Source organism: Coregonus lavaretus (genome assembly GCF_964263955.1).
Source record: "Coregonus lavaretus genome assembly, chromosome: 9".
In the NCBI taxonomy this organism is placed as follows: Eukaryota; Metazoa; Chordata; class Actinopteri; order Salmoniformes; family Salmonidae; genus Coregonus; species Coregonus lavaretus.
This window is the reverse complement of record NC_139996.1, coordinates 48,389,056-48,415,473: the sequence shown is the minus strand read 5'-3', so window position 1 is coordinate 48,415,473 and position 26,418 is coordinate 48,389,056. Positions and strand designations below refer to the sequence as shown.

At 43.5% G+C, this 26,418-nt stretch overlaps 1 protein-coding gene across 1 annotated transcript; it reads right to left on the bottom strand.

The window, feature by feature from the left end:
* LOC311135509 (very-long-chain 3-oxoacyl-CoA reductase-A-like) lies at window positions 1-25,753 on the bottom strand. Its single transcript, XM_084169520.1, has 11 exons — window positions 25,445-25,753; window positions 10,770-10,816; window positions 10,090-10,165; window positions 8,743-8,850; window positions 7,414-7,478; window positions 6,977-7,021; window positions 6,202-6,236; window positions 5,309-5,390; window positions 3,480-3,545; window positions 2,923-3,072; window positions 1-1,749 (listed from the first exon to the last, which is right to left on the bottom strand). The coding sequence occupies exons 1-11, from the start codon at window positions 25,620-25,622 to the stop codon at window positions 1,594-1,596; spliced, it is 1,008 nt and encodes a 335-aa protein (XP_084025646.1). The 5' UTR covers window positions 25,623-25,753; the 3' UTR covers window positions 1-1,593.
* Between the last annotated feature and the right edge of the window lie 665 nt (window positions 25,754-26,418).

Here is a 26,418-nt window from a genome sequence, read left to right as displayed (position 1 = left end):
GTCCAGAATTTATTGTCAAATAATAGAAAGTTCAGATTAATCGTACAGGTGCAAAGCAGCAAGAGTTAGACTACATTGCAATTCCAAAATCCCTGATATTATAAAACTGGTACAGTTTCACACCTGAGAAATCTTCATGAGGCACCATGGTTAAAGTCTGGACATTGGTCAGAACAAGTCATACAGAGATCCAAGTCATACATAGACCAACACCCATACAAACAGAAAACAGTTGTGCATGTTGTTGAAGTTCCTCACCAACCCAAAAGGCCATCATGTACAATATATGACTATATATAGTACACAATCTTTGGCAATACAGTATGAGCCTGTAAGGCAAGTGTGTATATTAGCTTTTCAATGGAACTATTTTGTTCGTTCACAGCGACATAAGGCCTTCAATGTGCAAGACTCCTTCTCATTGGACGTGATCAATGCCAGCATGAACTGGAACGAATGTGGATGAGAATGAATTTTATAGAAGAAGAAAAAAAAATGTATTCAAAACCTTAAAGCTTGGACAACTGAAAACAGAAAAAACGCTAAGAAATACATCAGTGCAAGAAATCCCACCACATTTCTTTTTTTTTTTTTAAATACACAAAAATGTAAATATGCACAAAAAGCCAACACTCATTATTGACAATAACTCAGCTAGACAGTCAAGGAGAACAAGCTGGGGGGGTGATCGCTTGTAAACTTTTCAGGCACAGTCAGTGTGTAAACTGCACTTCATACTGTGCAAAGTACCTGAAGATTTGCGTGTGGCTTGCTTTTACGTACATGTATAAAAATATATATAAAAAAAGATTTGGCCCGCCACCATTCCTCTGCTTACAACAGCAGAGTAAAAGAAAATCACCCTGGTTAAAGGTCCAATGCAGATGTTTTTATCTCAATATCATTTATTTTTTGGGTAACAATTAAGTACATTACTGTGATTGTTTAATTAAAATGGTCAAAAATAACCAAAAATAGCTTTCTTAGCAAAGGGCAATTTCTCAAGCAAGGATTTTGCTAAGAGTGAGGGGACTGATTTTGCAGTTATTGGCAGAAAGGTTTGGAACTTTCTTATTGGTCTATTAACTAATTTACTGCATGGTGACATCACCATAGAGAACTAAAATTCCATCCCACCAAAACAGGCTGTAGTTTCAGGCGGTCTTTTCAAACAGCTCTTACACTAAAAGGGCATTATCATTTTCACAGTATTATTCCAACCTCAGTGTGGAAATGTATATAAAACACAGGAAGAAAATCACATTTGACTGCACTTGGCCTTTAAAGACTTCTCTGCAATTACTGAGAGCAGAGTCTTTATTTATTTTTGTTCCAGACACTTTGTTAGAGCTGCCATTTTGGTTAGAGACGTTATCGCTGAACCACTTCATTCAAAAGACGTGTCATACAACGTCAATATGGACTCCAAGGAAGAAATCCGTTAGCCTTAACATACAAAAAGGATCCTCCAAAAACACACGCGTGAATCATTCGACACCACTAACTAATGGACAGAGTCTGGGGTAGTCAGAGTGGTTGTATGGTAGTTCTATGGTCAGCTTCCATTCTCCATTCGTTCCTACGGGGCTCTTCTTAGTCGCTCTTCAGCCCGTCGCTCTTCCCGTTGCTCTGGTTGGCCAGCTCCCTCAGCTTTCTCCTCCTCAGGTAGCCAGTACGCTGGGCTCGGTTCATTCTTGCCCCAAAGTAGATGACCAGGTTGATGGGCACCAGGACAGTGGTCAGCCAGCCCTGAGGACACACAGAGGACAAAGGTCAGAGGTTAGTTGGAACTCAGTGTGGACATATACACATTGAGGACAAATTCACTATTCAGTGATGTGAAACTGATTGATCATATCAGTTCTACACATCACATTTCTTAAACGGAATGCTCTGCACCAAATGGAGGAAAACTAACTGAAAAAGGGAGGGAGTACATTGGGTGTGTTCAGTTAGGGGGGCTTTCACACCAAATTGGTTTGATTCAGTTTCCAGAACTCTGGTGCATTTAACCCCTTAGTTAGCTTCGTTTGGACTGGTATAAATGCTAATCGGCACTTGGGAGCGCACTAAACAACGCACTGTGGTTCACTCAAAAAGGGTGGTCTCTGGCTCGGTCTGATTCAATTCGTACCGTGGTGCGGTTCGCTGCAGGGGAGAACACAGTCCGGAACAAACACAGGAAAATAACCAGAGTTCACCATTATTATTGGTTGTTTGACGGCAAGCATTTGATGAAATGCATGCAGCATCATATAACTTGAGATCTGAAACATTATGTGAGTAGCAGCGCATTTATGAGTGCATCCGATGCAGGTTAGGGGAGACGAGGGCTATACAGTAGGTTACGGAATATAGCCCATTCACGTCGCAGTTATAACAGCTATTGCGCAGTTTGCTCCTGCATGTTGTTGGAAGACCAAAGTGAAAATAATATGAAGTTTGGGACACAGTATGATTGAAGTGATACTGTAAATGGATTTAACTTGATAATTTTTGACCAATAAACAAATGACTTGCACGGACATGTGGTTTTGTTTAGGAATTTTTGTTTGTTTGACATTTTGCAATGTGAAACCAGCCAGACCAAAAAAAAAAAAAACCTAATGTAACAAATAGTCTAGCTCTGATTCGAACTATAGCTAAAAATTGTGTGAAAATGCCCTTAGAGACGAAGCCCATAGCAAACAGTTGCAAAACTTTCTGCAAAAAAAAAAACGGTTTACTCCAAACCGAAAACGTTTTGCAACGTAAACAAGTTTTTCTTGGACAAATTCAGATAAGTCCCTCACAGTTGTTTTGTTTGTGTCGTTTGGCTTCCATTTAGTTCCTAGTGAATACACCCCTGGATTTGTCCAACAAGACATTCGTTTTTCGGTTTCAAACAAAACCAAAAAGGGGAGATGAGCGGTGGGTCCGTACCATGACTGCGTGGGGGAAGTAGCCGTTGGTCTGGTCCTGCAGTCCGATGGTTGTCAGCTCAGCCGCCACATAGCGCTCCGGGGTGGGCTTGTCCAGTGTGGGCTTCCTGATACGGGTCATCTTGGTCGCCACAAAGAAGGGCAGCACGCTCTGGAGGACAGACAGGTTAGCTTAAAAATGAAACAATGTATAATATACAGCAAATGTATCCACGTTAAAGATGAGTTACTTCAACAGGTCACAAGGAGTTAAACAAAGAACAGCCTTGTAGCGTGAGCCATAAAAAGGGAGGCATGACTGTATGGTGCGGTACTGTGCTGAGGATCAGTCCGCAAGAAGAAGCCATACTAGCTACCTTTGTGGAACTGTCAGAGGTCATAAGAACCGGAAAGCAACTAGTAGCTAACGGGACCATGTTCAGTACACAGACGTTGTGGAACGTTGCAGATAAATGCCAGAGAAGCATGTTTGTTCTACATAATACAAGTCTATCTGAACGTTGGCCCACATTGTGTCCTGCTGAAAGTGGCCCAGGTGAACAGGATGAGTGTTCTCACCTGGACAATGATTCCCTTTGCCTTGTACTCCTCCTGAAGTCCCCGGGAGAAGAAGTCCACAAAAGCCTAAAGGAGAGAAGAGATATTGACCATTATTACCACTTCCCTTACTGAACTCCAGCTGCAAGAATGGGATAACCAAAAAACACAGCTTTGCTAATAATACTCATTTGCCATCATTTCTATATGTAACAAATCGTACTATGGAAAATGTGTAGAGTATGGAGGATGGATGGGCACCACAGGAGGTTGGTGGCACCTTAATTGGGGAGGACAGGCTCGTGGTGATGCCTGGAGTGGAATGGTATCAAATACATCAAAACACATGGTTTCCATGTGTTTGATGCCATGCCATTCGCTCCGTTCTGAACATTATTATGAGCCGTCCTCCCCTCAGCAGCCTCCTGTGATGGGCACCAATAACTTTTTTGTATAGTGCTTTTCAATACAAGTAACAAAGTGCTTCACATCATGATATAATACAATAAACCAACAACAATGCTCAATTGTCTTACACAGAATTTGAGTTGTGGAAGTACAGAGATCAGGGTAGAGAAGTAGTTCTTGCATCTTTAACAGCAACATTGTAACTTCATCATATCCTTAATTATCTCATAGAATAGTTGATGTTCGCAGGTCTTCCATTTACGTTCAGCATTTCTATGTTACTTTTTAAAGCACGAGTGTGGTCATTTAACCAGGATGAGACACTGGCAGACAATTTGTTTTATTAGTTACAGTACCAGTCAAACGTTTGGACACACCTACTCATTCCAGGGTGGTTCTTTATTTTTACTATTTTCTACATTGTAGAATAATAGTGAAGACATCAAAACTATGAAATAACATATGGAATCATGTAGTAACCAAAAAAATGTGTTAAACAAATCAAAATATATTTTATATTTGAGATTCTTCAAATAGCCACCCTTTGCCTTGACAGCTTTGCACACTCCCGGTTCCAACCGTTGTGTGTCATTGTGAGATGCAGAGTAGGTGAACGGACGCTCTCTGCATGTGTGGTTCCTACCATGAAGCATGGAGGAGGAGGTGTTATGGTGTGGGGGTGCTTTGCTGGTGACACTGTCAGTGATTTATTTAGAATTCAAAAAGGCACACTTAACCAGCATGGCTACCACAGCATTTTGTAGCGATACGCCATCACATCTGGTTTGGCAAAGCGTGGCTACTTTGAAGAATCTCAAATATATTTTAATTTGTTTAACACTTTTTTGGTTACTACAAGATCACGTGTTATTTCATAGTTTGTCTTCACTATTACTCTACAATGTAGAAAATAGTAAAAATAAAGAACCCTTGAATGAGTAGGTGTCCAAACTTTTGACTGGTACTGTATATCTGGTACCTAGAAAGGCAGTATGAGGGTTTGCGCTCAGGCTAGAATGAAAAGGCAGCCGGTGCGTGGGAGAGAAAATATCTGTGGAGTTCAAAAAGTACTAGCACTCAAAACCATGAAAATGAATAACCCAAGGAGGCCGAGATGCAAAAATACTATTAATTTAATCCATGCTCGAAAGAATACAAAATTGAAAGTGCTATATAAAAATAAAGGAACAGAGCATACGTGTCGGCCTTATGCCTTCATAAGTGCTGTAATATCTGGTGCCACAGAGTCTAAAGTCGTTGAAACCGTTCACCAAATCATCAGTGTGAAGATAAACAGGATCAATGGTAGGGGACAGAAAAGCATTCATACATTTACTAGCAGTTGTGGAGTTACTGATGCAATGTATATAAAGTGTGTATATTTAGAATGTATAACCGTGTGTGTGTGTGTGTATGTGTGGAGGTCTACCATTGGCACTTGCCTTGGAAGAGGAGTACACAGTCAGAAGAGGGACGGGGTACATGCCACTGGCAGAGGAAATGTTGAGGACCACACCTTTGGACCTGAAACACAAAAACCAAAGTGAATTACGAGTTTTTCTTTCTGCCACGGAGTGCCAAAAGAGCCTCCTGTCCGTCACAAAAGAGTCCAAGCAGCCTAGTGCCACTGTAGACTGCCATACACACTACATCAGTCGCTGTGCGGGTTGCCATGGTAGCGGCTTGCTCACGCAGTTAGCACCCCGGTTGCTGCAGTGAAAACGGGGTTGGATAGCCCCTCACATGGCACTAAATGTGCCCCGCCTTTCCATTGGTGCAGAGATCCCATGTGATTCATCAGAGCCAAATCGGAAGAGGGTGCACTTCGTGTGAATTGAAAAGCAGCTGGTCAAAATGGGGAACAAAGGGGATAGAAAGGAGGAGGGGAGTTGGAGCTGGGTAAAAGGGCATCCTCTGTATAACACTGTTGAACTCATGTCCTAAACACATGAAACCTATGTCTTCATATCATGGTCATTCTAATGGAGAACATTTAGGCTTTTCTAATGTAGGTTCCAGCATTAGAATAGCCTGGGTGCCAGCCTGTTCCCTTATGAAAAGGAATAGCAAGCAGTGGGATGATAGCTAAACAGACTGGTACCAGGATGGTATTAGAAGGGAGGGCGTAAAAAAAAAAAAAAAAAAAAAAACTCAGGTTGACAAAGGATTTGATTTAGCATTTGTAGTTTTACAGCGCAGCATTGTCATGTGGATGAGCGTGTAAAAGCCATTTAAAAAGAACTGCATCCGAGACAAACTTGAACAGACTATCAATAGCGTCAAATAAAAGTTAATTTATAAATGTGGCAATAGCACTTAAAGAGAACAAACTCACCTCTCAACCATTCTGGGCAGAACTAGACGAGTCATCTGAAAAGGGAGCAGGGAACGAGAAAAAGGTAAACTCCTGAGCAACAGGTCAATTACCTGACAAAACAGCATGGTCAGGAATCACACTGGCTGTGCCATACACCGTACATATGAAAAAGAGACCATATGGGACACAACTACATGTTACATTTTATACAAATATTCAACTTCCAGACAAATTGCCATTTCAATGGACGATAACGTGATCTATAAAAAATACTGAATGCCAAGGGAATTAAGTCATACAGGACCAGCGAGGAAGTTTACATTACCGCTACAGATTTACCCCAGTGGCATTATGGGAGATGTATGGCACATTGGTACATTTCAGCCGCGTGGGAGGCAAGGGCGAGCGAGAGAAAGAGAGCGAAAGCGGGGGAAGAAATGGTAGTGCGTGGGTGGTGAACACAGACAGCGTTGGTGTAGTTCACCGTTGCTCTGGGAACCGCTGGGAAACTGCAGGTTGCATGGCAGCAACAGTGGAGGAGAAGGGGAAGTGTGAAACACGGACGCCCATCGACATGCCATCTGTGCCAGTGTATGGTCAATATGTTGCACAACTAAACACCCTGCTGCAAAGAAACCACTACTTTGCCTCGGACAGACAACGTGCACACAATCTGTACAATAAGCACTGAAAAACTAGATGAATATCTATGGTATAGATACATGCATAGAGCTGCCCCATGGTATAGATGTATACACGCATAGAACTGCTACAGAAGCAAGATAACTATTACCTGGCAAACAGAGGTCATGTTGACGTTGATCATGTTGGTGATGAACTAGAATGAAGAAAAATAACAATTAGCTTTTTACACCTACTCTACCCTCTTAACTCCAAAGGCAAGTGAGTCCCTTCTGTTAGCTACTGCTAAAGTACAGTACAGATAGGAACTTTGGCTATGTTAAACAGGCAGCCCCATTCTGATATTTTGCCCAATTACTGGCAAAAAAGCTGATTGTTCGAAAGACCAATTCGTAAATACATTTTACTGAATTCAGCTGCCTGTGTAAAACGCAGCCTAATTGACACAATTGGTTTACAAGCATTTCGCTATACCTGCAATAACATCTGAAAAACATGTGTATGTGACCAATAAAATTTGAAGAGGTCTCAAGTAACCAATGGTGACCCTGTGCTTCACTCAACAGAATTAACTCAAGAAAAACTCACGTTGTCCAGGTCAGGAATATGCAGGAAGTACTCAGGGTAGGGATAGGAGATCCCCACATTATTCACTGTTGAATAAAATAGAAGACAATGAGACCATTGTTACTGCAAATAATAAAATTAAAACTGGTGGCTTTACACTTCCGAACCACCAGGAGGCAGCAGGACCTTCCAAATGAGAGCCAGGCGTTCATAACATGTTGTTTTTAGAAAAGAGCCATACAACCGCACCTTAAACTGGAAGAGCAAGCCAAGCAGCACATGAACTTATGGGCTCTCTCACAAAGAACAATGTATTACCTGAATGTGACATTGTCACACCCCAAGAATGTGGACAGACATCTTTCTGTACTAACACATACTAATAAAACTCCTGAGGTACTTTTGAATAAAAACATTTTAAAACACTAGTAGGAGTCTAATTATAAATGACACCACTGCCTCAAAAGCTTACCACTTGTATTGCTTTAGCCTAGTGTTGCCCAGGTAACTCCAGGGTTAGAACTCAAGACTGACTGACAGTAAGCAAAACGCTAACATGCATGCCACACAACATTGTCAGTCTGTTCTGGTGCTGGGAATATAGAAATGTAAAAACAATGACAGAATCACACACACCTCTGCACGACTGTCGTCAAATAAAAGCCCAACGGCAAAAGTGTGCATGCACGCAAGCGTCGTTTATCAGTGTTGATTATGAGACCGATGACAGTATGTGGTTTGTGGGGACAGTGTACAAAACATTAGGAACACCTGCTCTTTCCATGACAGACTGACCAGGTGAAAGCTATGATCCCTTATTGATGTCACCTGTTAAATCCACTTCAAAAATCAGTGTAGATGAAGGAGAGAAGACCGGTTAAAGAAGGATTTTTAAGCCTCGAGACAATTGAGACATGGATTGTGTATGTGTGCCATTCAGAGGGTGAATGGGCAAGACAAAATATTTAACGGGGTATGGTAGTAGGTGCCAGGCGCACCGGTTTGAGTGTGTCAAGAACTGCAACGCTGCTGGGTTTTTCACACTCAACAGTTTCCCGTGTATCAAGAATGGTTCACCAACCAAAGGACATCCAGCCAACTTGACACAACTGTGGCAAGCATTGGTGTCAACATGGGCCAGCATCTCTGTGGAACGCTTTCGATGCCTTGTAGAGTCCATGCCCCGACGAATTGAGGCTGTTCTGAGGGCAAAAAGGGGTGCAACTCAATATTAGGAAGGTGTTCCTAAAGTTTTGTACACTCAGTGTAGAGAGACAGGATAATGTAGTGTGCAGACATGTGGTATACAGAGCCAAACGGTGAGGAAGGCGAGACCAAAGGAACACCTACCCAGCACTCCGATATCCAGTCCAGCCAGTCCAGCCTCGATCTTAGGGTAGATGTCCGACAGGCCAAAGTCCACAGCGATGGTCCTGGTCTCCACCTTGTACTGGTCCTCTGTGGACAGGAGGAAAATAGAGTTGGGTTAATCACACACACTCAGCGGTTGCCCCATCGAACACCAAAGCTGCCATTGAAAATACACAACTTTCCTCTTCTCAAACAGGAGAGGGTGCTGTGTACCAACAAATAACCCTGAAAACTCCTGTCCCTCTCCTTCCCTTGACATGCCTGCTGCAATTAGCATGTATAAGACTTGTTTGTCTGATGGGCAAGCCGGTAAATTCCGAGAGGAAAATTCCCAGGATGCGCCAGTCACAGAGAGGGATACGCAGGCAGGAGTGACCACTGCTGGATAGGGGTGACATTTTCACAAGAGGAGAGAGAGAAGTCTTGTGGGCTGGAATATCCCCATGAACCGACACACTATATTCATGAAGCTATATTTAGCTGGTGCCATTGAGAATTTTTTAAAATTAATAAAGGGTCCAAGACTGAGGGGGAAAGAGTTGGAGTTGGTCACAGGGTTGGTATGGGGAGTCGGGCTACCAGATTAGGTAGGTTTGGGTTGCCAGGGGTTTGGAACATTGAGCCCTGCTCGTGACTACCCATCACCCCCCTCTGTGAACCGTCGGCACGACAGGGGAAATTGCACCCAAGGTGACGGCTTAGGAGAACAGAATCCAGTCGCTTTTACAGTGGCATCATCGGAAGGCCAGAATGTATAAGAATAGGGTGTAATTTTCCAAAATAAAGGACCATCCATTAAAACGCAGTGAGGAAACATGACCACTGACTTATGCAACCAAACATACGATTTTGGTCATGCTCATTTAAAATAAAACATCTCCCCTTTTGTCAGTGTGCTGGTATCTTTTCTGCATTCGATTTGTTTTATTCGGCACCTGAAAAACAATTGCACAGCACTGAGAATCTTCAAAATCAACCAATATATACACCCAATTCCACACCCCAAAAAGGAACCTAAGGGCTATAAGGGAAAGGGGACAAACGGACATGCGTCAAGGCAGGCCTGCCCATACGGACATCCTCCTCTTCCAACACCCTACAGCTTTCCATCTGAAAGGCTTCCAGGCTTTCGCCGAGGTTTGTGTATGCCAATGTTCTGTAATGACGTACACAGGCTAGCCTTTAGCGAGGGCTGGGGAATCTTTTTACAGTGGCCATATCTTGTACATCAGCAGACGTAGAGACTTGGTTGACGAGGCACACACACTATACTCCACCCATTAGAATGTCCGACAGACAGTCAGAAAGGGGTACACACACACTTACCAAGCTGCCTGGCGACATCATCCAGCTTGTCCTGGGAGCGACTGATGAGCATCATGGCGAACCCTTTACGAGCGAGCTGAAAGAGAAAGATGGATGAGTACACTAGAACACCGGTAAACCACAATCACTGAAAACTGTATTGAACCAGGGAACTCTACTGTTCTTAAAATGGAGACTTAAATGGTTCAATAGGAATCTAGTTTCACTGTTGCCTGGGCCAACTGTCTTGACTAAGCCTTCACTACTCCTCTAAACACATGCATGGCCCATTGACAAGGGTGCTCCAACTCAACATGGAGCTGAGTGGTAGCCTTGTAACCACCACGCTCGTGTGGTCCTGTCCTTCTATCCTTGCGGGGACCTGAAATCCCCCAACGTCCCCACAAGGATAGTAAAACAAGGAAAATGATCCCGCGTGGGGACATTTCCCACAAGGACAATGGCTATTTTAAGCTTAGGGGTTAGGGTTACAATTAGGGTTAGGCGTAAGGGGAAAATAGGATTTGGAATGGAAATTAATTTTAGGTCCCCACAAGGATAGAAAAACAAGTGTGCGTGCAAGGGCCCTTTTCCACAATAATAGGCCTGGAAGAGCCCTCCCTCCCTACCATGGCCTGTGCGTCATGGAGCTTTTCCCATGGAGGAAATGAAATAAATGAGGGGTCATGCAGGAAACTCACCTCCTCCGCATAGACTTTACCGATGCCGTCTGTGGCTCCCGTCACAACTGGAGAGAAAAAAAAAAAAAAAAAAAGTCAGTACTCATGGTTGCATGTTTCGTCACAATATTGTTTTAAACGTTTGTTTTGGACTGATGTCTGACTGAGCGTTCTACTCAATGCATCGTCAATAAGCGCTGATGAAGATTATCAAAAGTGCATTAGTGTGGCTTGGCAATACAATGACATTCAAAAGGAGGAAAATTATTTGTAGGAAAACCTTTTGTCATTGATGTCACCAGATTGACTTTAGATGCCGTATAACGTTAGCTAGCTAAGATTGAGGGGAGGCCACTGGAATTTAGCTAGCTAACGTTAGCATTGCTAGCTATTTCTGACTAACTTTGCTAGCTAAAGACAACATTGCCATCTGTCTAAAGTAAATTTGACATGATAATGCTGGCAAAGTTGTTTCCTACTAAATATGACTACTTTAGCAATGTCATCGTATTTCCAGGCTCTATAGTGGAATTTAGACTAAACAGTAGTTAGCTTCCGTCCAGAATGACTGGGCTTATCACCACTTTAGGGCTCTATGAATAGGTTCTGTTTACATTTTGCAGCCTGGCTCCAAGTCACTATACACCACACCTGAAACAGTGTTGACTGCTAACATATAGTGGGGAATATACAATATTGGGGCTCCAACATATACAGTAACACAAGTGTCCTCATGCAATTCCTGTCAAGGCTTTCAAAGAAAAAAACTAATTGCAGAGAAAATTCCTGTCTTAGCCGAAATCATGACACGCCTTCATTTCTGGTCAGACTGCTTCTTTGGGTTATTCAAACAGCTCAGTACAGCAACAGAGTTGACAGTACTGCATCCTTCACGGGTGACTGGATAGCAAACGCGTCAAAAGAAAAATCAGTGACAAACGCAAATCAGTTAAGGAGACACACCCAACAATCTTGTTCGTCCATTTTCATGTGGATTAACTCACGTGTGGTACTGATGATTTTATTTTTTGGTCTAAATGTTAGCATTAAAGCTAAAACTACATTTTAAACAAGGCCTCTTGACAATGCTCTTTACAGTTGGCTGAAGAGATCATCTCTTGCAACCACTTTGCATGGAACTAAAGACATTGGAGGGAAAATAGGATAGCTAGAGGTACAAGGAGTCCGGACGGATGTTCTTGTGGCATTCTCGGCTCTCCTCGCTTTGTCAAGACAAAACACATCTATTTTTAGCCAGCTTCACCCCTATTCCATGCCTGACTGATCAACAGTCACACCTCTTGCTAACACTACCCAAAGCCACCCCCCAATCCACCTAATGCAGGATTTTTAGGGTGGGAAGCTAAGTGGGCACCAATGCTTACTATTCCCCCAGCACGAACCATTGTGCACTATGAATAGCACAGAGGAACCAATCCATGGCTGATGAAAGATTCATACAGGCAGTAGCCATTCTCTAGCACCAAGCTGGAGAGGGGGGAACAAGGAGGGAGGGGAGGAGTGATGACGAACAAGGAGCACGAGAATGAGTGGAGGGAGGGAGAGAGGGATCCTAGGGGTAGCTAAAAATAGAAACGGAGAGAGGACAATAATGAGTGTAAGGAGGGAGAAGGGGTGAGAGCGAGAACGCAGTCAAAAATGAAGAGAGAAGCGGATTCTGGTTATTTCCCCCCCATATCTTAAGAATGAAACGTTCCTTGGCAGAAAAGCCTCAATGGGCAAATGACTGCGTCGCACAAGGCTATCTGCAGAATCAGGTCGAGACTATAGAGAAGGAGATGGTACACTCCCCTGCACAATGGGCTACACACATTGAGTATAGACAGACTAAAGACTACAGTATACCAACGCATCCCTCAAGTAGAAATGCCATATTGTGAGCTACTATAGATGGGAGCTGTATGCAGGATAGTGAGCCAAGCAGATGATCGTGAGATACAGTGCCTTGCAAAAGTATTCATCCCCCTTGGCTTTTTTCCCCATTTTGTTGCATTACAACCTGTAATTTACATGGATTTTTATTTGGATTTCATGTAATGGACATACACAAAATAGTCCAAATTGGTGAAGTGAAAAAAATTACTTGTTTCAAAAAATTCTAAAAAATAAATAACGGAAAAGTGGTGCGTGCATGTGTTCACCCGCTTTGCTATGAAGGCCCTAAATAAGATCTGGTGCAACCAATTACATTCAGAAGTCACATAATTAGTTAAAAAGCCCACCTGTGTGCAATCTAAGTGTCACATGATCTCAGTATATACACACACACACACACACACCTGTTCTGAAAGGCCCCAGAGTCTGCACCACCACTAAGCAAGGGGCACCACCAAGCAAGCGGCACCATGAAGACCAAGGAGCTCTCCAAACAGGTCAGGGACAAAGTTGTGGAGAAGTACAGATCAGGGTTGGGTTATAAAAAAAATCTGAAACTTTGAACATCCCACAGAACACCATTAATTCCATAATTAAAAAATGGAAAGAATATGGCACCACAACAAACCTGCCAAGAGAGGGCCGCCCACCAAAACTCAGGAACCAGGCAAGGAGGGCATTAATCAGAGAGGCAACAAAGAGACCAAAGATAACCCTGAAGGAGCTGCAAAGCTCCACAGCGGAGATTGGAGTATCTGTCCATAGGACCACTTGAAGCCTTACACTCCACAGAGCTGGGCTTTACGGAAAAGTGGCCAGAAAAAAGCCATTGCTTGAAGAACAAAATAAGCAAACACATTTGGTGTTCGCCAAAAGGCATGTGGGAGACTCCCCAAAGGTACACTGGTCAGATGAGACAAAAATTAAGCTTTTTGGCCATCAAGGAAAACGCTATGTCTGGGGCAAACCCAACACCTCTCATCACCCCGAGAACACCATCCCCACAGTGAAGCATGGTGGCAGCATCATGCTGTGGGGATGTTTTTCCCCCCCCATCGGCAGGGACTGGGAAACTGGTCAGAATTGAAGGAATGATGGATGGCGCTAAATACAGGGAAATTCTTGTGGGAAACCTGTTTCACGGTTCTATGGTTTATGTTCAAATGGCCGCAAACCGTTTTGTGAACGCAACCGCATAGGTTCATTATATGACAGGGGCAGTGTTTCATCAGGACTGGAAGTTCTTGCACTCAAGAACTCCTTGAACTCCCTCCCCACCCACCCTTCTTCACCCGAGACTTAACCCTACTCAGCAACACATTCTCTTTGAGGGAACACCAACCGTATTGTCCCATGGATTGGTTGGCTGAACCGACAAAACGAGAAAGACTGAAACCAAAAGAACGGAATGGGTGTAAGGGCGGTAGGAGAGGTTCTGAATCAGCACCGACCACATTCCACAGAGCTATTAACATGTGGAACGTCAAGGGTTTGCAACTCGCACTAAAAAAGTTTAAATATGCCTACGGAATCTCACGGGAACTGTAGGGTGTATGGATTTGTGCACGCACACACCTGTCAGGGGATGAGTCGTGTGTGTATGTACTCAGAGCATTACTGCTTACACACTTTCACCACTGTGTGTTTTCATGGCCACCGGATACTGTATTCACGTCGGAATAAAAAAGAGGGGAGACTGAGGGATGGGAGGGGGGTATTCACAAGATAAGGTAGAAAGGGTGAGTGGGAGAGAGAAGGAAGTGTCATGTTCGCATATCACTCCCTCTGCCTACGGGAAAGATTAATAGGAGAGAGGAGATGAAGGGGCAATAGGAATTTTTGAACCCTGATTCCCCCCCACCAAAAAAAAGATTTGCTCAAGATCATTTCCTTGTAGATTATTAAATGTAGGACATTCTGATCTGCAAAACTGACTATGTACCCACTTAGCCCCTCCCTCCTGTAACTCCTGAATGGCTACACCGCTCCCTTACAGTATATAAAAGTACCATTCCCTCAATAAACTAATGTTGTCAAGGAGGGAAGGACAAATAATTTGTTGCAAGTGGATATCCTAATTCACCCTCACTGTATAGGTGGCACGTTAATGTGAGGTATGATAGAACGTCCAAAATTGCACACTATTATTCCCTATAAAGTGCACTACTTTTGACCAGGGCCCAATAGGACTCAAAAGTAGTGTACTATATAGGGAATAGGAGGCATCATCAGATGCCTCCACAGACTTGACTTCCTATCCCGTCGCCCCCATTGCGTTGTGCTCTACACCTACAGTACAGTCGGAAAGTATTCAAACCCCTTGACTTATTCCACAGTTACGTTACAGCCTTCTTCTAAAATGGATTACATTTTCCCTCAAGCTACACACACACACAATACCCCATAATAACCAAGCAAAAACATTGTATAAATTAGCACATTTATAAAAAATTAAAACTGAAATATCACATTTACATCAGCATTCAGACCCTTTACTCAGTACTTTGTTGAAGCACCTTTGGCAGCGATTACAGCCTCGAGTCTTCTTGTGTATGATGCTAGAAGCTTGGCACACCTGTATTTGGAGAGTTTCTGTCATTGTTTTCTGCAGATCCTCTCAAGCTCTGTCAGGTTGGATGGGGAGTGTCGCTGCACAACTATTTTCAGGTCTCTCCAGAGATGTTCAAGTCCGGCTCTTGCTGCTTTTTTAGCAAACTCCAAGCGGGCTGTCATGTGCCTTTTACTGAGGAGTGGCTTCCGTCTGGCCACTACCATAAAGGCCTGATTGGTGGAGTGCTGCAGAGATGGTTGTCCTTCTGTAAGGTTCTCCCATCTCCACAGAGGAACTTTTGAGCTCTGTCAGAGTGACCATCGGGTTCTTTGTCACCTCCCCGACCAAGGCCCTTCTCCCCCGATTGCTCAGTTTAGCCAGGCGGCCAGCTCTAGGAAGAGTCTTGGTGATTCCAAACTTCTTCCATTTAAGAATGATGGAGGCCACGGTGTTCTTGGGGGACCTTAAATGCTGCAGAAATGTCTTGGTACCCTTCCCTAGATCTGTGCCTCGACACAATCCTGTCTCGGAGCTCTACAGACAATTCCGTCGACCTCATGGCTTGGTTTTTGCTCTGTCAACTGTGGGACCTTATATAGACAGGTGCGTGCCTTTCCAAATCATGTCCAATTAATTGAATTTACCACATGTGGACTGCAATCAAGTTGTAGATACATCTCAAGGATGATCAATGAAAACAAGGATGCACCTGAGCTCAATTTCAAAGGGTCTCCTAGCAAAGGGTCTGAATACTTATGTAAATAATGCTTGTTCATTTGTAATAAATTAGCAAAAAATTCTAAAATCGCTTCATTATTATGGGTATTGTGTGTAGATTGATGAGATTTTTTATGGAATCCATTTTAGAATAAGGCTGTAACGTGACAAAATGTAGAAAAAGGGAAGGGGTCTGAATCCTTTCCGAATGCACTGTAAATACTACAATGAGAACAACCAATGTTAAGACTTACATTTACTCATTCTAACCAAAATTCCATTCCTCCGAAATGCAACAAAAAAAATGTTGTAAGATCATATATATATATATATATATACACACACACATACACACATATACATACATACCACACACACACATATTATAGTGTAATAAATCGCACATCACCCATTCAGTCAACATATCCACCCATGGACTCAGAAAGGAACATTGTGTCCAAACTTCCCATTGTTAAACTTCAGTCACACACACACACCACGATTTTAAAATTCCCCTCATGTGAGTCGAGCATTACGGTCGGTGACGCTCCACACAGAAAGGGGCTACGCAAGCAGGCACACAAGTGATACCACAGCGACTGGCGCTCCTCAACTGAGAGGATACGCACGCTAAGAAAGGTGTGGGGGAAGAGGGGAGGTGCGGTTACTGTGTGTCCATGGACACCTTTTTACTGTAGAATTGGAATGTCTACTGAAAAAAAATAACAATTTCAAAGAGTTTACTGAGTTCATATAAAGGAAAATCAGGCAATTGAAATAAACTCATTAGGCCCTAATCTACGGATTTCACATGACTGGGCAAGGGTGCAGCCATGGGTGGGCCTGGGAGGGCATAGGCCCACCAACTGGGGAGCCAGGCCCAGCCAATCAGAATGAGTTCTCCCCCCACAAAAGGGATTTATTACAGATAGAAATACTCCTCCCTCCGACGATCCCACAGGTGAAGCCGCCAGATGTAGAGGTCCTTGGCTGGCGCGGTTACACGTGGTCTGCGTTTGAGAGGCCGGTTGGACATACTGCCAAATTCTTTTTTTTTTTAAACGACGTTCGAGGCAGCTTATGGTAGAACAATTAATATTCAATTCTCTGGCAACAGCTCTGGTGGACATTGCTGCAGTCAGCATACCAATTGCACGCACCCTCAACACTTGAGACGTCTGTCATTGTGTTGTGTGACAAAAAATTCACATTTTAGAGTAGCCTTTCATTGTCCCAGCACAAGGTGCACCAATGTAATGATCATGCTGTTTAAATCACATTCTTGATACGCCACACATCAGCTGGATGGATTATCTTGGCAAAGGACAAATGCTCACTAACAGGGATATAAATACATTTGTGCACAGAATGAGAGAAATAAGCTTTTTGTGCATATGGAACATTTGTTTAAATTATGCCCTGGTGGGTGGAGCCAGTTGCACTCAGTGCTCAACGTCACGTAGCCGAGCTAACTGCTGCATATTGACGTTCCCCCCTCCGACGCACAGTGGAGCTGTCCCTGCCTGCCGTCTGCTCAATATTCATATTGAGGGCTAAAGAAAGCAGCGCGAGGTAAAAATAGCAGCGAGGAACCGAGCGCAGCCTCGTCTGGATCTCGCCTGCCTGCCGCAATACCAACAAGAAAGGAATGGACACTGGAAAAGGGGAAAACACCTGCTATGGCTAAAAACGGGGTCTACACTCCGCAATGTATCCCAAAAGAAAAATATACATAACGACATTAGAGCAGTGCAATGATCCTTATTTTAGCATCCTATTGCTGCACAATGCACGGCTGTATAGAACACAGCGCTGTAGCTCCCGAAAAAAAAACTGTGCAAATCTAAATGTGTGCGTAACTAAAAGTGGATCCCCGTCCCTCACTAAAGGCCCAATAACAGTCTTTGTGGAGAGGATGCGGTCCTCGTGTGGCCCCTTCTCCTTTCCTCAGGAGCCGTTACGTAATCTGTCCCCTCTTCCTCCTATCAACGAGCCAGCCCTCCCCTGCCAGAGAAAGTTGTGTGGTGGGGAGGCGGGCTGCAGTAGAAGATCCAACGTGCACGTCCACCATCCTCCACCCACCTCTTAAACACGTTGCTTTAAATAGCAGGAAGTCACATGGGCAAACAAACAGTCGACAACTACTGCTTGATTGGAGCCGAAAAAAAAGAAAGAAAAAAAAGAAAAGTCTACTTCAGAGTCGCCCAGGACCGAATATAGCATCTATATTTGGGTACAGTGTGCAAAAATAGCCTCCCACAGTCACAGGCTTGTTCTTTTCCTTCATATCGCAACTTCTCTCTGTGGGGGATTATAACTTATTTAAAAAAGTATCAAATAAAGAAAGGGAAGGAATTTATTTCAATGGACAATAAACTGTTGCAGATAGAAATTTGATGACCAGAAAAGGCTTTCCTTTAGAACAGTGTAACTATGAATCCCTACACCATTCTAAAATGAAAGCCATGTGTCCATTGCAACACTGCAATGTCACTTTACCTCCTGTGGCACCTGCCAATCATACAATTATTGTTACCATTGCAGTAGCATAACCGTAGAACTTTTCAATTGCAAATGGTGGCATGTTGCATAACAAAGTCTACATTATTGTAATGTTGCATGACAGAGTAGATTTGATATTGTAGTTATGAGGTCTAGATTCAGATTAAAAGTATGTTATCGATCACTACATTAATGTTGTTACCTAACCTTATCTGCAAGACAAAATAGCACTTTATAAAGTCTGGAGCCAGCATGTTTCTCTGCAGAGGGGTACCAAAGTGCTCTAGAGAGATTGCAGACACCTCGACAGGAGACAGAGCAGGAAAACCCAGTAGGACAGCATTATGATACTGAGACCAGAGCCCGAGACCAAAGCGCCATTTGGGACCCAGCCTATGTAGTGCACTAAATAGGGAGCCGTTTGGGACATACCCATGGGCTTCAGTTGAACCCTAACCCAACTCCCATCTTACGTACTCTTCCAATAAGGTCTTGGTTATCGAACATTGTGGAGACTTTTGAGACATGCCTCGTCGACAGTGTGCAAAGCTCTACAGTTAAGAGCTTTTGCCAAGGAGGAGGTAACCAATACCCCAAACTCAACTGTAGAGCACAATGTCAATGCATGTCTTTAATCCTTCACTGACTACATTCTGCCAAACATATCCACAATGTTCTCAGACAACCAAGACACCATAGGAAGTGTGTGCAAGAGGAGAATTGGGTTAGGGTTCAGAGTTATTGCCTAGGAGGTAACTATTCCAATACCCCAAAACTCAACTGAAACAGATCATAAGCAATAAAGAAGTTGATTTATGGTGCAATACATAACAGGTGTCACCACATTGTGATGTGCATGTACTGACTTGACAATGCAACTGCACTGATGGAATCTGGTTCTGTGCATGTTGGGCTATCAAATCAACAACAAGACACTTATGTGCAGTCCTACGCAGTGAATAGTATTAATTTCACCCCATTACAACAACTATACTGCTAAGGTGGGCTCTCCTAACTTGGTGGAAATGTACTTCATACCCGTGAGCCTAAGCACTAACACCCTCCGTTCCTCACAAAGGTGGAATAAACGGACAAAAAGGAAACCAAAAAGAGAGCAGGTTTGAACCACTCATTCATACATGGACTGACTAAACGGAACAAGTTGACTGGAATATCCGGGTTTTTTTTTGACAAAGTGCAAACGTGGGCTATTTAAAAAGGAAACATATGGAACTTCCTTTTCTAACAAATAAAGAAACACGAGTCGTGACAGTGGAGCGAGAAATAGAGGGGGGGGGGGGGGGGGGGGCTCGCAGAGGGGAAACAAACAGATGGAAAGAAAGGGTAAGAAATGAATGAGAAATTGATAGGAAAAGATAGAATAATAGGAGATGGAGGATGGAGATAGGGTGGCTAGGGAAGGAGTGGTGGGGGCTTGAAATAAGGAGCTACAGCTTTCTCTACCCAGCAGCCCCAGCTGCAGCACGTGTCACAGCGCGTGTTCGTCACATGAAAGGCAACGCTGCGCTCGCCAACCCCCACTTTCTTTCAAACCCCCCGGCTTCACGCACACCATTCACAACACTAGGGGGAAGCACATTCAAAATCATAGCTTGAGCTGCTGACCCTTCCTCAGTAACAGGCACACATTCCATTCACATATATGCATGTACCTTACAATGAATGAAACACTGCACCTATTCATGACATATACACCAACTGATAACTTTCTTCAAAAGCAGAAAAAAACCTTTGCATTTCACCTTTAAAACAAGTTTCCCCTTTTAAAAAGATGCATTTCCGCGCATCCTTATGCTGTTGCCATCACATAGTCGCAACCAAATAAAAAAGGGTCCTTTAAGTTGCGTAAGAACTGATCAGTCTTCCATGTCACCCCTATGCTGTAACTCCTGAATGGCTACACCCATCCCTTAGATTATGTAACAGTACCATTTGCTGAATAAACTAATGTCATCAAGGAGGGGGGGGGGGGGGGGGGAGAAAGGGATGAGAGGAGTTAGAAGAGAGGTTGTGTGCCAAGGTGCATGTCAAATGCCCTGCGGAAGTCGCTGCCCATCAACGGATGAAATACACAGCAGAGAACCTAGTCTCCCTAATGTTGAATCAAATTTCAAAAACCTTTTCAAGAGCTACATCCTTGGAATAACCTTTCAAAGTCTCCAACACTACAGTCATCCATTCTATTAATAGATTTACAGAGGCAAAAACACCCCCCTAGAATCCTACTCCTTGGTTTGATCCACTCCCCTAGAAAGGAATTAGAAGCTTCTGTACTGCCCCCCCCCTACCCACACACGCAATGATGTATAGCAACTGCAACAGACACTGGCATCCTTATGTAAGATGTGCTGCTCTGTGGGCTAATGAAGAGAGAGAGGGGGGAGGGCGAGAGCAAGAGAGTAAAGGGAGAATTTCTACAAGATTGCGATAGGTTGAGTCTAGAAATAACTGCTTTACATGTCTCCTATTAAAAAGGTGATCGCTGAGCTCTATGATAAGTATATTTATGCTACAGAATATTGAGGTCATTTCTAAAGCCTCAACTATTCATTTTTCAATACAAAAACATCACATTTTGGATATAAATCTAATGTTATTTATATATGCGTAGTTCACTTGAATTTCATATCTATTGGATGACACTGCATACCACATAACTCGCTATAGTTAGTCTTTATCAAGAGCTTTAGTCTTGTACAGATAATGGGTAAGGCAGGAGTACAAGAGGGACTCAAGGTGTATGACTCCAAACCTACCACCAGGGGGGGTCCCCTCCACTCAGGGAACACCACAGCCTCGCTGGAGCGTCCAAAGGAACGCCAGTAAAATCATTGCGTAGCTGGGTAAATGAAGTGTGTGCAAGAGATGCAGCCAATGTCCTAGCAGGCTACAGCAAGACACAGATGGAGGGTGAAAGAGGGGGCATAAAACTTAAAATGGAGATTTGAGAACATCTCCACTTCTCATGAATTTCTTCACTAGTGTAATTTTAGTAATACTCTCGGGCTGGTTTCCCAGAACCAGATTAAGCCTAGTCCTGGACAACAAAAAGTGTGCAATGGAAAATCATGCTTTAATAAATTTACTTTTAATCTGTCTGTCTGCATATTTCAAGACATGGCATTTGGGGGTGTAGTGAGATACCTGATGGGTTGGACGATTCTCTACTCATCACTCATCTTGAAAAAAAATGTATACTAAAAACTCGATAACAATCCGACATCATTAACACAACAGAAAAATCTAATGACTTATTTAAAATATTGAAAGTGCGTGGGCTACAGAGCGAAACAAAATGGAGCAGTTTCAGGCCATGTGGTGGAAAGTGATGCAGGCACTGGAGATGGGGTTGTGCGCTAATGGTTCTGGGCAGGTGTGATGTAGTTCATGTTTGTATGGTCTTGTCGTTTGTATAGTTTATAAAATACGGACATTTTATACAAACATTTACACACTACATTACCAAAAGTATGTGGACACCTGCTCATCGAACATCTCATTCCAAACTCATGGGCATTCATATGGAGTAGGTCCCCCCCTTTGCATCTATAACAGCCTCCACTCTTCTGGGAAGGCTTTCAACTAGATATTGGAACGTCGCTGCGAGGACTTGCTTCCATTCAGCCACAAGAGCATTAGTGAGGTCGGGTACTGATGTTGGGCAATTAGGACTGGCTCGCAGTCAGCGTTCCAATTCATCCCAAAGGTGTTCAATGGGGTTGTGATCAGGGCTCTCTGCAGGCCAGTCAAGTTCTCCCACACCGATCTCGTCAAACCATTTCTGTATGGACCTCGCTTTGTGCACAGCGGAATTGTCATGCTGAAACAGGAAAGGGCCTTCCCCAAACTGTTGCCACAAAGTTGGAAGCACAGAATTGTCTAGAAAGTCATTGTATGCTGTAGCTTTAAGATTTACCTTCACTGGAACTAAGGGGCCTAGCCCGAACCATGAAAAACAGCCCCAGACCATTATTCCTCCTCCAAACTACACAGTTGGCACTATGCTGTTGGCAGGTAGCATTCTCCTGGCATCCGCCAAACCCATATTCGTCCATCGGACTGCCAGATGGTAGACTAATTCATCACTCCAGAGAACGCGTTTCCGCTGCTCCAGAGTCCAATGGCAGTGAGCTTTACACCACTCCAGCCGATGCTTGGCATTGTCATGGTGATCTTAGGCTTGTGTGCGGATGCTCGGCCATGGAAACCCATTTCATGAAGCTCCCGACGAACAGTTCTTGTGCCGATGTTGCTTCCAGAGGCAGTTTGGAACTCGGTAGTGAGTGTTGCAACCGAGGACAGACGATTTTTACGCTCTTCAGCACTCGGCGGCCCCATTCTGTGAGCTTGTGTGGACTACCACTTCGCGGCTGATCGGTTGTTGCGCCTAGACGTTTCCACTTCACAATAACAGCACTTACAGTTGACCGGGGCAGCTCTAGCAGGGCAGAAATTTGACCAACTGACTTGTTGGAAAGGTGGCATCCTATGACGGTGCCACATTGAAAGTCACTGAGTTCTTCAGAAAGGCCATTCTACTGCCAATGTTTGTCTATGGAGATTGCATGGCTGTGTGCTCGATTTTATACACCCATCACCAACGGGTGTGGCTGAAAGAGCCGAATCCACTAATTTGAAGGGGTGTCCACATATATAATTTACAAAAGTGTACATACATATACACACACACTGCTTTTTAGTCCAGGACTTAGGTCCAGAGAAAGCAGCCCTTGAAGTAGAAGTTGGTCTAGGATCAGATTCTCAACCTTTAATCCAAACCTTAGCCATAGCGGGAGAAAACGTATCTGATACTGTATCAGTGGTTTGGGGCTACTTTTACCTACTCCAACCCAGCTACCACTACAGGCACACTGTTCTGACAGTGGCTTTGGGCAAGTGGAACTCGTCAGGCAAGATCTGTCACTTGTGTTAATAGCCAGGCCATGGGTGTTGCAATGGGAACTATGGGTTGAAACCTATGAGCTAAGTCAGCAAGCATGGCATCTTTTTCTAAAGATAGGCCCTCTGGTATACACGTTGCAATAATGTAATTCTATACTCTGTTGAAGATGCCAACAGACATAGGCCTACAATAACCTGAACAAAGATTTTGGTATGACAGCCATTAACAAGTAACCTGGTCCCAGATCTGTTTGTGTGGTTTAAACAATGACCATAGGAGTTGGCAAGACATCACAAACAGATGTGGGATTAGGCTATAGTGAACAGGCTGTAAAGTGACTCGAGAGTGAGTGTGTGTGTGTGTTGTGCAACCTAGCTGCTAGACCTGTGCTTCAGGATCAGGAACCAGTTTCCCCATACCATGGCATATTGTCACCTCCAACTGTGCATACTAGGGACTGTCATTAGAAATGTATGTGAGAAGAGACTGGTCGGACTGGTACTCCTATGACTGTTGGTTTCAGGGTGAGCATGCATATTTCACACCACAAATTACAAAAATCTAGAAATACCAAGGTGGCACTTTAAACGAAAAATAGCCCCCCCACCACACAAAAAACATGAAATAAACCCAATTATTAGTTAGCAATTATGAATTATAATATTACAGTTTTGCCATTAGTATATAGTGACTTAGGCTAGTGGCAGCATGCCAAACCTCAATGTGCAACAATCAATGTGGAGATTGGCTCCAAGGGTTACATTCGAACGACCATACAACGTGAGAGCCATGACATGATTTCGGAAATGTGTCGCAATCTCTGACAAGGCAATGACCGATCACATAGCTAGAGCGCTGACGTACAGTGGTACCCCAAAGCATATAAACCGAGAGAATCAAACTATGCCATTACACATTCAAACAGCATTCTACCAATGCGACACGTTGGATTCCGTCATCTAACGCACATGGCATTCATTTTGTACCAAATGATAAAATCATCCAAACCCAGAAACAATTTTAAACGAGCGTCGTGAGGCAGAGATAAAGATTTAGCTTTAAAACAATACACTGTGCATCATCGTTTTGGATAAGATAACATCTAGAGGATGGTATGGGGAGCTCGGCAAATTGCGCAGCAAGACGAGAACGCGCTTTTGCTCCAGACTCCGTAGTATTCTCGAAAGAGACTGGATAACTGGGTCAAGCGAGACCAAGGCTAGTCTCCGCATTATGCAAAGACACGATCCTAAAATGTCTGAATAGCGAATATACTTTTATTTGACCAGAATGGCGACAGAAACCCCTTGTTTGAACAACAAAACTTTTGAAACAAGAACACTGGATACGAAAGAGACCAAATACAGCTGGATGCTTAGAATGAGGGAAAAAAACTACCATAAATCAATTTCAAGCTAATCCGATAAGAATATTGAAAAATTAAGATCAATCCATTTGATAACCATCTAGGTAGCCTATTAATTGAGTCAACAACAAAAAACACATGGCAACAATTTACGCATGACCAAAATATAGCCTGGGGTATATTATAAACTGTTGAATAACCTATGAAGTTAACATTAGAGAGAAATCTATATTTTGGTTAAATCCAAATATAGGTCACGTCTTACTTGGGCATATATATCATGTGGATGGGCTAATGTCGTTCAGTGTGCCGCTGGATGAATTCTCACCACATATTACCCATCTCTAAATGAGCGCACAACCTGCGCAATTTGGTTTGTGGTTCATCTATACTGGACATCTTTGTCCTTTCTAAAGGAGGGCGAAAAACTATGCTGGTTTGGAGTCTGGAACTTCAGTCATGGGTGCTGAAGTGCGGCTGTTGCAAACTGGAAAGCCAATTTAGCTAATAAGCGTGATCTTGTTAACCTGTTAGTGCGTTTACTCGATAGCCCTGTTACACAACTCTACTTTCTAAAGTCGTTGATACGTCAAATATAACGAGAACGCAGTATTTTCTGGATTTATAATAAAGTTTGCCTAAACATCCTAATTTTGACATTTTCTTGTCGAACTCAAGGCTTCTTGAGCAGCCTTCGTGACTTGTTTTTTTCCAGTAAGGAATTCATGTGACCAACTCACCTGCCCATTTGCCCAGTTTCGGCGAGAGCAACTGTCCATTTCCCAAGACCCAAATCCGAAAACCTTGGAGGAGTCGGTGGAGCACCCACAAAGATAGTGAGGCCACGGTGAATGCCCCGACCCAGAAGAGCGGCGTCTCGGCCATACGAAGCATGTCCTCCACGTTCAACGAATGCATGACAGCGGCTTTTCAGTGACTCTGTGGAGACCTCAAATTTAGGCAATGTGCTCTAATTTCAAGACACAATGTGCGAATCCCTTTATAAGGAGGTTGTAGCATCACACACTCCCATAACACTAGTCTATCCTGATTTAAACACACACCCACCACCTACTCTATAGCCTGCCTGCAAACCCACCTCCGCTCGTGATTGGTTATAACAGCTGTCTAACAATAGAAACTGCCCACGGTTTGGTGAATTTACATGTCAATCACCAAGACTCCATTCCCATTCATGCATTGGGCGAATTCGTTTTGCATGGCCCGGTGCTCCGGATAGACGTAGTTTGTACATTTTAGACTATTCCATTGGTCCTTAACTGGACTCTCCACCGCCTTGGAGCACCGGGCCATGCAAAACGAATTTGCCCAATTTTCTATATGAAGGAGGGTGGCTAAAATGTGGTCGTAAGTGAGGAGCGATTGGGTGTACATTACGGCAACTTCTCTTCCGAGCCTTTCATTGGCTCTTGTTGAAACAGGTTTTTCAGTTTCAGTCAGGATTATGAAACCCTTCAAACCCACGCGTTAAAAAAAAACTGCCCACACCACTTTATGAATGGAAGGATGCTCCGATTGGTCGAACAATCATCTATCCACCCGCCTCCCGGAGAGTTTTTGGAAAGACGTCATTCGATTATGAAATCAGCTTGCACCCTTCTAAACATGACTCATTCACCTATTTTAAGCACCCTGGTACCATTATATTGATAATTCCAACAAGTGATGGGACACACTACACCGATAAAGCTTA